General features: G+C 32.4%; 1 protein-coding gene across 1 annotated transcript in view; it reads left to right on the top strand.

The window, feature by feature from the left end:
- The window catches only part of DPYD (dihydropyrimidine dehydrogenase), an 806,187-nt gene that overhangs the window by 205,786 nt on the left and 584,422 nt on the right, over positions 1 to 15,979 (top strand). The window contains exon 5 of the mRNA XM_067726990.1: positions 11,935 to 12,096. Coding sequence (XP_067583091.1) covers positions 11,935 to 12,096 — 162 coding nt within the window. The remainder of the gene's footprint in view (positions 1 to 11,934; positions 12,097 to 15,979) is intronic.

The following is a 15,979-nucleotide window of genomic DNA, read 5'->3' as shown; positions in this document are numbered from 1 at the left end:
TCTCTGTAGTTGTGGTTCAGGCTCCAGAGCACATGGACTCTGTAGTTTGTGGCATGTGGGCTTAGTTGCCCCGCAGCATGTGGGATCTTAGTTCCCTGACCAGGGATGGAACCCACATCCCCTGCATTGGAAGGCAGATTCTTTACCGCTGTACCACCAGAGAAGTCCCAGCATGTATATTTTTAATAAAAATAATAAATTAAAATTCAATAGTAAAATAAAATAAATCTAAGGGTTTACAGAGTAACATGTGCAGGCCTTATTCTGAGTTTTTATTTTGGTATAAAGGATGAGAGAAAAATTCAGCTTTTTTTTTTTCTAAATAACTAATAGTTCCAAATCTGTTGAATAATACATTTCCCACTATTCTGAAATGCCACATCTATCATATACTTAATTCTATATTTATTCCCCTGATAGTATATTTATTTTCAGAATATCCTGACTTTTCTCAACATGTAAAATTAATTTTATGAAATGGAAAGATGCTCTGCAAAATAATTATTGAACACTGTGTTTGGACTCTAATATATTAATTTAAATTTATTAATGCAAATGTATGCTTATCTTACCTTATTCATTTATCAGTTGGTATAACATTAAATTTTCTGGAATTCAGCCTTTAATACATAGCCTCTCAGTTTTGAGTCTAGCAAATGGTAGAATGCTAAATTTACTAGTGCTAAAGACAAAGGACTATAATATTATTGTCAAAATGTACCCTCTTTTCTAATGCATTGTGCTGGAAAAGATAGATGGATGTTAAATTGTCTATTGAATCATTAATGCTTATGCAAAGTCTGTCCTGTTTCTGTTTTATAATATATGTCTTTGGACCTTTAAAAGGTTACATTTTTACTTTTAATCACATCCAACATAGGTAACATTAACTACTTTTCTTTGTATTTGCTTCAAAAGATTAACATTTAGTTCTGAAAACCTGTAACACAAAGCATTATTAGTCAACCTATTATAAAATATGAGCAATATAAAATCTAAAAGTAATATAACTAAATGAGAAAAGATATTCATTGTACATATGAAACCAATTTTATATGAGACAGGTAAAGCCACACTGTTTGTGGTTGTGTGTATGTTTGGAAACATTTAAACATATGCTACTGTAAATATATTTTAAAAATTAATTATTTTGAAACAGAACAATGATTTATAGTCTATATATGTATATGTAAATTAAACTGGAATTACGGCTTTTTTCTTTAGTATAATCAAGACAAAGAAAAATCTATATAAACACATGAGATACTACTTAGAATATTTGTCATTATTAATAAGTAAAATTCAGTGTAACAGAATCTAGACAAATGGAATTTTAATCTAACTAACCATCCCATTATATGGCGAAGAAATTTGAAATCCAGCAAGGTTAAATGATTTATCCCAGATCACAGAACCACTTGATAATGTAACTGGATTTTCCTGAGTATGCTTTTCCTTGTCGAGTGTGCTTTTGTTTGCATCACACTACGCTATTTATATGAATGAAGTATGTATATTTATAAGTCATTATTAAAATATAAAGAGCTAAATAAGTAACACATTTGCTATCCTGAGTTTTATAAGTAGTATTAATGTATTGAAGAGTGGGCAAAATGTATAACACAGTAGACGTCATCTTAAAGAAATTTGGGTTTCATTTTTAGACAAGTACTTTGATAAATTGAAGAGTTTTAAGTAAATTGTTATAATCAAAACTAATTACAATTTTGAAAGTAGTTTGGGTTTAAATTAATGCACTTGGAAAGGAGACTTTTCTGATAAATCTATTTGTACCCACTGTACAGATTGTAACTGACAGCTGGTTTTATGAGCCATATATAACACACTATGGTAGACACCAAAACACCCTGTCAGTTAAGAAATCTCTCATTTCTGTCAGTGAAGAGTAAACCTTCATAAAATAGTGTGACTTTATTTTGCTTGAATAGAAGAAAATAGGAGTGTTAAATTATAGTTTAGTTCTATTATCATAAGTAGTAAAATTCTGTCAAGTTATTATCATATATATGATGTTCAACAACGGTCACTGAGTTTGTTGTTTTAAATCTTGTTTGGGGTAAGATGATTTGGAGTGAGATTATTTGAGCTCTTTCTTACCTTCAGGTTTCTTTTTTTAATTTAGCTATTATATATATTTGTTATTGAAAATATAAATTTATTTTTAAAACGTGGCCAAAAACTTGATTGACTTGTACTTTTTTGCCCTTTTCAATAACAAAAGTTTTTTAAAGAACAGAGAAACAACAACAAAACCTCCACAGTTTTTCTTTTTGTAGCCAAATATTAGTAACCAGTATATTTAAATTATATCCGAGATGACACAATTCTCTAATATAAAATTAGAGAAAAATCTTTTAGCATTTTTATGTAGTTTATAAATAAGGGATTCTATCAATGTTAATTTTACTTCACCTTCAATAATTTCTCAAATTAAAATATTTCTATTTGCTTTCAAGTTATGTAATATTTATAAATGATGCTTGTAGATTTCTACTTTTACATTTTTTTCTTAGCTTTAATGATCATTCTAACATTATGATCATGACTCTAACATATGTGTTTCTATATTTGCATTGCAGTTTAGATGTAGAAAGGCATCCTATCTCCTTGAAGAAAGTATATCATGAATTATGGTAAACTACTATATGCGAACTCTAGCATACACTAAATGAAATAATCTTATGTTCTATTGTTTATTTCTGTGCTTCTTAATCTCTCTCTAAGAATGAAAACAATTATACCTTTGTAAATTTCCTACAAAATCTATTGCACATTTTATTATTTTGTCGGATAAAGTGGGCTTGTTAGTTTTTACAACAGATATTCACATTATTTACTTTAAAATGATCATTCAAAACTGTGAAGTACTTTACACTTTTTGAATTTTACCTAAATGTTTATTTTTGATATTAAAAGATAAATGCTAATCAATTGAGTTTCTAATATTCTACTGCTTGCTTAGAGGCAAAGATTATAGATTAGACATGGTTTCTGAAATTTTAAAAAATTAATAAAAGACAGATCAGAAAAATATACAACTATCGTAAATTTATATTAACAAATACAGTGGTTGAAAAGGTGTAGTGCAAAGAAAGGACATACCTGCTTTATGCTTCTGGTTGGAAAATGGTGAAAAATTGATAAAGTTTCTTAAAGGAAATGTTATTTGAACAATGATATATGGTATGAATAGGGTGGATATTGGTATAGAAGATAATTGTATTCCATTTAACCAGAACAATCTAGAGCAAAAATACTGATTCTTCACGCGTATCTAGTGCTTACCAAAAGGCCTCTCACAGAGTAGATGTTCATAAATACTTGATGATTAGTGAATTGAGTACATGTACACATACACACTAAGTTATCTTAACTAAGTTGGGTAATATTATATGTTCTCAGGTCAATTTAATAGAGAAAGGTGGATAGGGTGCAGAAAATTGGAGAAGTAGACGTGACATTTTTACATTTCTATAATGTATATAAATTATTATGCCTCTACTTACATGCCTCCATGTCATTTCTTTTTTATGACCTAGTAGATTGATGATAATTTTTCTTTCTGTACTTTTTGCTCTTTTTTGCTGTCTTCTACTTCCTGAGTTTTCTTTAATAAGTGTTAAAATCTTAAACTCTTAGAATTAACATGTTAAGAAAACCTTTTTAGGGAGAAAAAGCCTAGGGGAAGGCGTGGGGACTTAAATTCATTAAATCTGCCCTATGCTCCATAATATACTAGGCATCTTATCTGTGTCAAGTATTTAAACAATATTTAACATAAATATGACTAATTAAGAAGGAATTTTGATCTGTATTTCTTAGGTGATGAAACTGAGGCTGAGAGATATTACATTTTCCTCCAATCATATGGTATAAGCATGATTCAAATCCAGGAGCATATGGCTCAGAAACCCGTGTGTGTGTGTGTGTGTGTGTGTGTGCACGCGCACGTGCGTGCGTGCACTTGAATGTGTGTTTTCTAGTTTAGCGTCTCAAGGTCAGATAAAAACTTTATTTTCTACAAGAATGATTTTTTTTATTTCCTTACACATTAAGTGAGACTAAAATAAATTCATAGTTCTAAAGTCTACTCATGTAAAAATTTTGTAAAATTTAGTGTATGTGGTATGAAGGGAGGATTTTCAGAATAAAAGCATCCAAATCTATTCTTCCATCTCCATTTGTCTCTACAAGAATGTGAGTACTGTGAGGGCGGGAATTTTTGTGTATTCTGTTCGTGATATATCCCTACCTCTCCTTTGCCAAATATGTGAAGATACATAGATTGTTTATTGAGGGATGGTGAGTGCCAGAGAGATGTCCTTTGCCTATACTTTTGTATGTGCTACTAGAGATATTTTCTATTCAACTAATGTACATCATGACACTCACCATTATATAGCTCAATCCAGAAATACAAGTAATGTTAATTCACCCTTCTCACACATGCAAACTTATTGAAGTTTAGCCCAAGTATTTTTTAAATGCAACAGATTGGAGTTTATCTTGGAAGGGTGCTTCCATCTGTGAAAACACTCATTGGAAGAAGGAAGAACACTTTAAAATAAATCCACCAGCTGTATTGATAATGCTGTAGTGACATGAAGGCCTGAATATGATAGAACTATTTGTTAAAATAGTTATACCATATGAGAGAATAGCTGGCTTGTGAGTTTTTCGTGTTTCTTGATAATGACTTTAAAAATCATTAAATTGTAGAGGGATGACACTAATGAAGTTTCAAGCTATAACTTTTAAATGAAAAACAAAGAATAAAAGTTGAAGTTATCTTAAAATTAACTCACGTAAATGGCATAAGTTGTTCCTTAGAATATGCTTTAAAAATCCCAATGAGTAATAGAAAATTCAGCACCGAGAAGACACTGGGTAAGTTAATGGACCGGATAACAGTCAACGCCTGTTCTTTTGTGTTGAGATAAAAACAGCAAACATATCAAACATCATTTTTGTCTTTTAGATTTTTGTTTAAAGAAGGGAAAAGTCATCATCCTTTATATATAAAATAAATCTGTGCACAAAAGATCAGATATTTATTTTCTTTCCCTCCTAACATAGCCCTGTACATTTTTTCTTTCACACAGTAGAAGACTAAAATACTTGTGACTGAATAACATGAAGAAACCAGTTGAAGTGGTTGTGTATTTTCTAGAAGGAGACTGCTGCGTTGTCTTTAAAGTACCCTACTAAATATAAATTTTATAGCCTTTACTTTTAGAAAGGTTTAAGAGCTCACAGAATAGGAGTCAAAACTCTAGTTTAGAAGGAGGGCTCAAGAAATCTTCCCACTTACTATGAGAGAAATAATTGATATTGATCTTGACGTTCTTGATGGGAAGAGTTGAGGAAGTGTTCCCTTTCTAACAGGTTTCTGAATGTCTTTGACTCTGAGTACCCATATCTCTACACATGGAGTTATCTACCGTTTCTTCAAAATTAATTGTAAGAGGTCAATTGCAAAGGTGACTTCTGAATAGGTGCTTAATGTTGGCTTAGCCCGTTTTCAAAACCATGTTTCTATATTCTGTGATATATGCCAATGCTTTCCGTTTTTTAGGTTTAAATTGTTTCTTCTTCAAATTCCCTGTAATTCCACTCCCTTTCTGAGAATTTCCACATCATCTATACAGCAGTCTTCCTAGTTAGTCCCTTAGTACTGGCACCCTTCTATTAAAAAACTTCAATTAAATACCAAACCCTTAAGTTGACAGTGAAGATTCTCCATAATTTGGTCCAAACACATTTTCCAAATATATCTCCTAATCATCATTTCCTAAGTGGATGAATGAACTACTCTAGCCAAACTGCCAAGTCATTATGCCAAGACATATTTTGAACTTTTCTGATTATTTACTCATTTCAGTCTACAATGACTATATCACATTCCCTCTCATCTCTTAGGTCTGTCACCTCCAGAGTCATTTTGAATGCCACCAATTTTAAAACTGATTCTAAACCTTAGCCTGAAATGACTTCTTACTCCGATAGCAAATCATTTTGATATCAGGGAACGTAAATTTGCCTTAAAAAAAAATTGTCATGGTGATTTTTTAATTTAAGAAACATTCAGTAATTCTTATTAATTTAAAAAAATTTTATAGCCTCCTATAATTTTATTTTGATGTAATGGTTACACTTGGAGTTATGAGAGTGCTGAAAAATTACTAGACAGTTTTATTGTCAATGATAGGCGGTGATAGATCAGGCCCAGTAAGTTTGACAGCGGTAGCATATCATGAGCCATAAGTGTAATTTTAAATGTTTTATTTGTTGCATTTAAAAAAATATGTATCTCTTTCTCTTCTGTGATTATTTTATTGCAGTCTTGAAACTAATTTGGGGCTCATAAAACAATCAGTATTCTTGTGGAAAGATCCTTAGGTGTTTAAGTAGATTATATTCTTTCTGCATTGTTTTTTCCTCAAATATCCTTAAAAGTTATCTGCAATTGACATTTTTTGCTATGATACTCTTTTTATATTATAAAAACTTCTAATTATGCAATAGGATTTTTTAGTCAGTGAGTCAGTAAATATTTGTTAATCAATCATGTCACATGTTCCTGATGTGTCAAGTAAGATGAGGAAAGAATACTGACAATGACTTTGAGATTTTCTCGGCAGTGATTAACTGCTTGCTTAATTGCAGGTGCTGAGTTAGTGGATCAATGGGTTTAAGTAGGAACTAAAGAAGTTTGCTTAGGAGTAGACCAATTACTTTTAAGCTCGTAACTGTTCATTATGAACAGTTTGTTTAATGTTTACCACTATTAGGCAAAATTATCCAAAACCAGACCAACGACCAATGAGATAAGTCTGTATTTGTTTACCATTATCATACTAAAGCATTTTGTAAGTAAATACAAGGTGACACCTAAGTATTATTTAATTTTTAGGAAAAAAACTATTAATTTGTAACATTAATTAAAATTTTAGACTGCAAATTTGCATCTTTACTTTGAGATTTGTGTATAGTAGAGTTGCAAATTATTTCCATTCAGTAGAAAATATAACTCCAAAAGTGATGTTTTGTTGTCTTCTAGGATATTGTCCAGTTTTGCATCTAATTTAGCAGTCTTATTCAAATATCCCTTTATAAAAAAATTTTATTTTCTACAAGAATGATTTTTTTATTGCCTTACACATTGCCTGTATAATTCCCAGTCCTGTAAGTGTACTTTTTAAAATAACAACTTTATTGAGATATAATTCATATCCCATACAATTCGCCAATGTAAAGTGCACAGTTCAGTGATGGTGAGTAAATTTGCAGAGTTACAATCGTTACCACAATCAAATTGAGCATATTTTTATCATCCCAAAATGAAACTGTATACCCATTAGCAGCTGTTTTCCATTTCTTTTCAGATTCCCAGTCATAGGCAATTATCAATCTGCTTTGTCTCTTTGGTTTTGCCTATTCTACATATTTTCTATAAATGGAATCATATAATGTGTAGTCTTTTGTGAATGGCTTATTTCACTTAGCGTAATATTTTCAAGGTTCAGCCATGTCGTAGCATTTATCATTACTTCATTACTTTTTATTGCCAAATAACATCGATTATATGGATATACAACATTTTTTTTTAGCCTTTCATCAGTTGATGATCAGTTGAGTTGTTTTCATTTTAGCCATTAGGAATAATACTGCCATGGACATTAGTGTACAAAGTTTTACATAGATATATGTTGTGAATTTTCTTGGGTGTACACCGAAGAGTGAAATTGCTGAATCTCATGGTAACTTTACTTTTAAAACTTATGAGGAACTGCCAAACTATTTTTTAAAGCAGCTACATCATTTTCCAATCCCATCAGTAGCTTATGAGAGTTCCAATTTCTTCACATCTTTGCCAACACTTTTCACTGTATGTCTTTTCAACTATAGCCCACTAAGCAGGTGAGAAGTGATATTTCATTGTCATTTTGGCTAGCATTTCCCTGATAGATGATGTTGAGTGTCATTTCTTATGCTTTTTGGCCATTTATATGTTTCTGGAGAAATGTTTATACTAATACTTTGCTCGTTTTAATTGGGGCTATTTGTTTGTTATTAGTGAGTTGTAAATATTCTTCACATATTCAAGATGCAAATTTCTTATCATGTATGGTTTTCTCCTGTTCTGGTTTTCTTTTAACTTTTCTGATGGCATCCTTTTAATTTTGATGAAATCCAATTTATCTATATTTTTGCTGTTGCTTGTGCATTGTTGTCATATCTAAAAACCATTGCCTAATCCAAGGTCCTGAAGATTTGCTCCAATGTTGTCTTCTAAGAGTTTTATAAATTTAGCTCTAAAATTTAGATCTATCATCCATTGTTAGTTAACTTTTATGTACAGTGTAAGGTAGAGTTTCAACTTAATCCTTTTGCATGTGGAATTTGGTTATTACAGTATCACTTGTTGAAGAGAATGTTCTTTACCTATTGAATTGTCTTGGAACCCTTTTAAAAATCAGTTGGGGCTTCCCTGGTGGCACGGTGGTTGAGAGTCCGCCTGCCGATGCAGGGGACACGGGTTCGTGCCCCGGTCCGGGAAGATACCACATGCCGCGGAGCGGCTGGGCCCGTGAGCCATGGCTGCTGAGCCTGCGCGTCCGGAGCCTGTGCTCCGCAACGGGAGAGGGCCACAACAGTGAGAGGCCTGCGTACCGCCAAAAAAAAAAAAAAATCAGTTGAACATATTGGGTTGGCCAAAAAGTCATTCGGGTTCCAAGTGTATTGAAGAAACATTTACATGTGTCAGTTGTGACTGTTGGTTTCTAAGAAGACCAATACTCCATTGAGCAATACTCCATTGTATACTATGTCTTCTTTATCCATTCATCTGTCGATGGACATCCGGGTTGCCTCCACATCCCAACTTTTGTAAATAATGCTGCTATGAACATGGGGTGCATGTAATCCTTCGAATGGTGTTTTCGTTTTCTTCATATATATGCCCAGGAGTGGAATGGCTGAACCACATGGTAGTTCTGTTTTTGTTTTTTTGAGGAACCTCCATACCGTTTTCCACAGTGGCTACATCAATTAACATTCCCACCAACAGTACACAATGATTTCCTTTTCCCAGACAGAGGTTTGAGGGCCTGAAATAAGGTGGTAAGCACAGAAATGGAGTGGAGAGACAGATCTGAGAATAAGAGAAATATTGTTAAACCACCATGAATGCTGTTAAAACCATGCATTTAGATCTATTTTAAAATGTTTTACTTAGTTATGGAATGTCAGTTTGATTCTTTTTTAACAGATTACAATATTCTAATTATATTTTTATTGTTTCATCTATTTTGTGTGTCTTTTTAGACTGAATTTTTATTAAAATTAATTTAAAGTTTTCATCTGCTAACTTTACTTTCTGGATCACCTTGGGGTCTGCTTCATTTATTTATTTGTTTTTCTGATCGTCAGGGATTTAGTTCTGTCTTTTCTTATGCCTAGAAATTTTTTATTTAGTGCTGGACATCTTATATAAGATGATTGGTGTTAAAACTTAAATAAAGACCTGGTAAAGTTCTAGAAATATAGTAAAGAGTCAATAAATAGTAAAGATGATTGTTGTTGTTTATTATCATCAGTATTTTATATAGGAATTTGTATTTATGATTGAAGTTAGTTATGGAAGCAATGTATGTGTTTTCGAAGACCTTCAAAAGTACTTTAAACAAAAGCCAAAAGAAAAACAAATGCATTTGTTTCATATTGTTAAATATGTTCTACCATCTCTTTTTTAAAAAGTATTTTTAGAGTATTTTTATATTTATTAAAAAATTGTGAAGATGGTACAGAGAATTTCCATACAAAGTTTCACCTACTATTAACATCTAACATTGTATAGCACATTTATTACAATTAATGAAACATTATTAATATATTATTATTAACTAAAGTTTATAGTTTCTTCAGATTTCCTTTGTTTTCACCTCATGCCCTTTTTCTGATCCAGGATCCTGTCCAAAATAACAGATTACATTTAGTTGTCACATCTCCTTAGGGACCTCTTGACTGTTACAGCTTCTCAAAATTTTCCTTAGTTTTGACAAAATACTTGACAGCTTTGAGGAATACTGGTCAGGCCCAATATTTTAATTTTCATTAGAGGAAAACATTCTTCTGAAATATTCAACTTATTATTTAGTAAATGATGATGTAGTTGTATAATTTATGAACACGTCGGGTTCCAAAAATAATTTTTTTAACATCTTTATTGGAGTATAATTGCTTTACAATGTTGTGTTAGTTTCTGCTGTATAACAAAGTGAATCAGCTATACGCATAGATGTATCCCCATATCCCCTCCCTCTTGCATCTCCCTCCCACCCTCCTTATCCCACCCCTCTAGGTGGTCACAAGGCACCGAGCTGATGCCCCTGTGCTATGCAGCTGCTTCCCGCTAGCTATCTATTTTACATTTGGTAGTGTATATATGTCAATGTTACTCTCTCACTTCGTCGCAGCTTACCCTTCACCCTCCCCGTGTCCTCAAGTCCATTCTCTACGTCTGTGTCTTTATTCCTGTCCTGCCCCAAGGTTCATCAAAACAATTTTTTTTTTAGATTCCATATATATGTGTTAGCATACAGTATTTGTTTTTCTCTTTCTGACTTCACTCTGTATGACAGACTCTAGGTCCATCCACCTCACTACAAATAACTCAATTTCGTTTCTTTTTCTGGCAGAGTAATTAATATTCCATTGTATACATGTGCCACATCTTCTTTATCCATTTATCTGTCGATGGACACTTAACGTTGCTTCCATGTCCTGGCTATTGTAAATAGTGCTGCAGTGAACATTGTGGTACATGACTCATGGTTTTCTCAGGGTATATGCCCAGTAGTGGGATTGCTGGGTCATATGGCAGTTCTCTTTTTAGTCCAGAAATCCTTTTTTTCAAAATTATTAATTAATTAATTTATTTATTTATGGCTGCGTTGGGTCTTCATTGCTGCCCGCAGGCTTTCTATAGTTGCAGCGAGTGGGGGCTACTCTTTGTTGCGGTGTGTGGGCTTCTCATTGTGGTGGCTTCTCATGTTGTGGAGCATGGGCTCTAGGCGCATGGACTTCAGTTGTTGTGGCTCACGGGCTCTAGAGTGCAGGCTCAGTAGTTGTGGCGCACGGGCTTAGTTGCTCTGCGGCATGTGGGATCTTACTGGACCAGGGATCGAACCCGTGTCCCCTGCATTGGCAGGCGGATTCTTAACCACTGCGCCACCAGGGAAGTCCCTAGAAATTCTTAATGAAACGTAAAGGATTCTAAGCTAATCTATAATAGTCAAATGTGTGGAAGGGAGCGATTAGGGATGAACTTGTTAAGGTTTAGTCCTGTATAATGAGTTTCGTCTGCATATTTGGTTAATAGGATGTTACTGAAGGAGGATAGTCAACAAAGAGTGTCACAGTACATAGTATCCATGGACAGGCCAGAAGAAATGAAGGGAAATAGAGCCCTGGTTGCTTTTAATTTAGTTAAATGGAGGATAACCTGGATAACCTGAGCATAATCTTTTTTTTTTTTCTTAAGGTTTAGATTTTAAGCTTGTTCAAGTAATCTACCTAACTAATCTTTGTTAAAACTGAAAATAAATATTTATAGCAGGATAGAGTTAGATGCCTTGTGAAAGAAAAATAGTTACAGAACATTCATATTTTAAATTTCGACTACCAAAATTATTCATTTATTAATATGATGTATATTGAATACTCCTATATATTACTTTGCTAATAATTGCTTTATAGCTCCTGATGATGGTAAACAGTATTATAACCTCTGCATCTTATACATATATTGATTTCAATCCAATAATCTAATAGAAAAAAATAGGTCATAATTTGAATGTTTAAAAGGTACATTGTTACATAAGAAAATTTTATTTTATTTTATTTTTGCAGAACTATTATGGAGCTGCTAAGATGATTTTTTCTGATAACCCACTTGGTCTGACCTGTGGAATGGTATGTCCAACTTCTGATCTTTGTGTAGGTGGATGCAATTTATATGCCACTGAAGAGGGACCAATTAATATTGGTGGATTGCAACAGTTTGCTACTGAGGTATGTAAGATGTATACATTGTTTCCCTCCCCCCAAAGCACAAAAATCTTAAAATAACTTTAATTCTTGATGCTTTGTTGATATCCAATATTTTTAGTGTGATAATACAGGTAAAGTGAAAGTGTTTTGTGCTATAAACAGTATTTTTATTCAACAACTTGGCTTCAAAAATGAAATTTTCTAAAACCATATGTCAATTTAATTGTAATCCCAGAAGGTTATTAAAAAACTTTCACTGAGAATTATATAAAATGGAGGATCTGAAAATGGAATATATTCATTAACTTTACATTGGAGTATGGCTAGGAGCCCTCATTATGAAAAGACTATCTTGCTTAACTGATTCTTTTTCCAGAAACTGTCTTTAATCTTTACAGCTTGAAATAATGCATCAGTATTCTTCTGTAATATTTTTTGAGTAATAGAGGTTGTAGAATTATCAAACACCCTGAAACTGAATAATATTCTTTAACATTAGCTTTTGTGAATTTATGGATTAAAAGCCGGTGTGTTATTTGAATGCAAATTTATAATAAAGTAATATGAAAACATTTTGTCCCTATTTATCCTATAAGTTTGGGCCATGTCTTTTTCTTTTATGAATCATTTTTAAATGACTTTGATTCTCTGGGACATCTTATTCTCTCTGGGGTCTCCTTTTTGGAGTCAACTACCAGGTCAATTCCCATGTATCATTTAAATGACCAGCTTATATGGAGGTTCCAGTAAAATTTTGTAATCCTTGGTGTCCAGTTGGCTAGAATACCAAATTAAATGCCTGTCAACACTAGATTTTTAGTTAATGACTTCCCTGTCTGATTTTGTCAACTTAAACGCAATATATTCTTTCTTTTTAGGACCCTTCCCATAGTATCCCTCAAGCTTAAATTTCACTTTGCTTTTAGTAATAAATCAGGGTTATTCCCTTCCTGCTTTCTGACAGGTTAATTCTAAGGAAGGGCTCCTGGGAATGAGAAAATAGAAACAATTTGAGGTTGTGAGTTGTTGCAATAAATTCTTGGATTTAATTTCTTTTCCTAGCAAATTCAAAATTGCATTAGGCTTACCTGACCAGTGCAAGGTATGATCTTTACAACCTGAGAAAATCCTTAGTTGATGGAGAAGATTCACTTGAATTCTTCCACATTTTTCTTTGGGGACTCATTGCCTCTTCATTAAAACAGGGCAAGCTTGCAAGGATGTAGTAAGTAAAAGGTCACATAACATGTATACGAACTAACACTGCATTTCAAAACAAGATGAGTTAAAATAATATTGTTAGTTTGTCAGTGACCTGACAACAGAGAGGGAGAAGGCGAAAGGGGGAGAGTGATAAGGAAAGGGGAGGAGAGGGGGAGAGAGAGAGAGAGAGAGAGAGAGAGAGCACGGGAGAGAGGAAACAGAGAGAGGGAGAGAAAGGGAAACACCATTCCTCGGAGAACTCTCACTTGGTTTTAATGAGGTTACTACCACTGCTTTCCAAAGCAGTCTGTTTATTTAAGACATAGCATAGATTAGAATGGCATTAAAATTATTTTAAGTGACTCATGGAATTTAGATAGGAATGTATCTTATTACATTCCATTTTTACTTTGTATTACTGTGTCTTCAAATATATCTATCAAATCATAAATAAAAATCTCCCAGTGGAACTATATAGAAAAGCTTTCCATTCATTTTTTTTTTTTTTTTAAGTTGACTACTTAGGGCAAGTTATTGTAGAGAGTTCTGTGAAAGGGTTGTTTACTTAAATTTACCCAACTCTCATAGTTGTGAAGGTAAGCAGAAACAGACTCACAGATATAGAAAACAAACTTGTGGTTACCAAAGGAGAGAGGGAATGGGGGGGACAAATTAGGGGTGTGGAATTAACAGATACAAACTACCATGTATAAAATAGATAAGCAGCAAGGATATACTATATAGCACAGGGAATTACACTCATTATCTTGTAATAACCTAAAATGGAGTATAATCTGCAAAATACTGAATCACTGTGCTGTACACCTGAAACTAACACTAAATCAACTACACTTCAATTAAAAAAATAAGCAAAATACAATGAACTAATTGACTTCCAGTGAAAAGAAAAAGTATAAATATTTTAAATAATATTAAAATAAAATATTAATTATAAATAACAGTATACAAAATACTATTATTCTTTCAAACTACTAAACTATTGACGTGAATACTTAAGTCAAAGTGGAACATGAGGCAAATAATTTCATGTTTTGGTTGTTTGATAAAGCAATGATTGATTTTTGACCTTTAAAGAAATATAAATCTATTTTTCAGCCAAATTAAGCAAAGGTTAGGAAAGCAGAGTAAAATAGTATGATATTTTTCAAAATTGTTTTTCCTATAACTTATAAGTGATTTTTAAAATATCAACTCTGTAGTCTGCCGTTATCATTTAAATCCATATCTTACACCTTTCCATTTGAACATGGGCATATGATTTGGAGGGACTGTGGTAGAAAAGGAATAAATCACACAAAGGATAGCATGAGGAGAATCAGGAGACCAGCTACTCAGCTACTTTCTTTTGGTCCTGTATTGTCAGTCCTTTGCTGTCCTCACATCTGCAGTGACCTTGCTTCATACACTTTTGTGTGCTTGTGGGACAGACAGGCTACAGGGTGATTCCAAATCTCTCTTGGAGGCAGTTTTTCCTAGTTCAGTTAGGTATAATACTAGTGCTTCAATAAAACAATTTTGGAAATAATAGTTTGCCATGGATTTTCTTATCAATTTCATCAGGGTCTTAAAAATTTCTCTACAAAAATGTAACACTTGAAAATTTTATTTTAAAATGTGTTTGATCATTTCGTTGAATTTTTAAGAAATCATGTATTTATCACATTTAATAAACCAACTAGACTCTCATTACCTCTCAAATTTAACTAATGAATTGTTGCAAAAAGATAGTGAAATAAGAATGCATCTTTCTACTCATTTCTAAAGTTTGAAAAACAACTATAAGTAGATAATTAGCTGCATGTCAAATCACTTCCCTTTTACTGATGTTAAAGAGTTTTAGAGACAATTTAGAAAAATTAAAATTGAAAGTCCAAGGTTCTAAAGTTTGACTCTAAATCTTAAAGTGAATGAGGTTCAGAGGATTAGTACTTAAGATTGCTTCCTCAATTATGAATTTTTAGGAATACATTAGATTATGAAATTGGTATCTAAAAACTATATTTTTCCGAGTAAATGTTTTATGAGATTATTTTAATACCCATTACATATACTGTTTTGTGTGGCATATACTTCTTGACACTGTACTTTTAGTTTACTTTTCATATTTTCAGTTAAGAATGGAACTGACAAACGGAATTCCACACTAAATCAGGTGACTCACTGAGAACAGAATTACTCTTTAGATTTTTCTCTAATTGTATCTCTCAGCAGGTTTTTTATATCACCTCTCATTTGTAATACCCAGTTCTTAGCCCACCATCATATACCATTTATATACCATCATATACTATTTGTGTTTATTTCTATGTTTTATTGAGTAGGCACAGTTGAAATCAAATTGACCAGTGCTTATAATATAATAAAAAAATACACTGATATGATTCAAGCAGCCAGGTATTATGAGGCTACATTAAGTAACCTAGTAAAATTACTTAAATGACATCAATATTTATATTTTGTTAAATGCTGCAAGAAATACTTTAAAGAATTGTGAATGAACATGAATACTTGAGTTAGTGATTATTTTAATAGGACAAATATTATTTCTACCATATATTCATCTTGAACATGGAGTCACTGAAAGCCTTAAACTTTTGCCTTCTACAGGTATATTGGAGTAGAATATAGACACACATACACTAATAAATAATAGAGTATTGCATGTCCTCTCTCAAATAAT

Source organism: Pseudorca crassidens, chromosome 2, assembly GCF_039906515.1.
Source record: "Pseudorca crassidens isolate mPseCra1 chromosome 2, mPseCra1.hap1, whole genome shotgun sequence".
NCBI lineage: Eukaryota > Metazoa > Chordata > Mammalia > Artiodactyla > Delphinidae > Pseudorca > Pseudorca crassidens.
The sequence above is the reverse complement of the archived record's forward strand: the minus strand, read 5'-3'. Positions and strand labels throughout refer to the sequence as shown.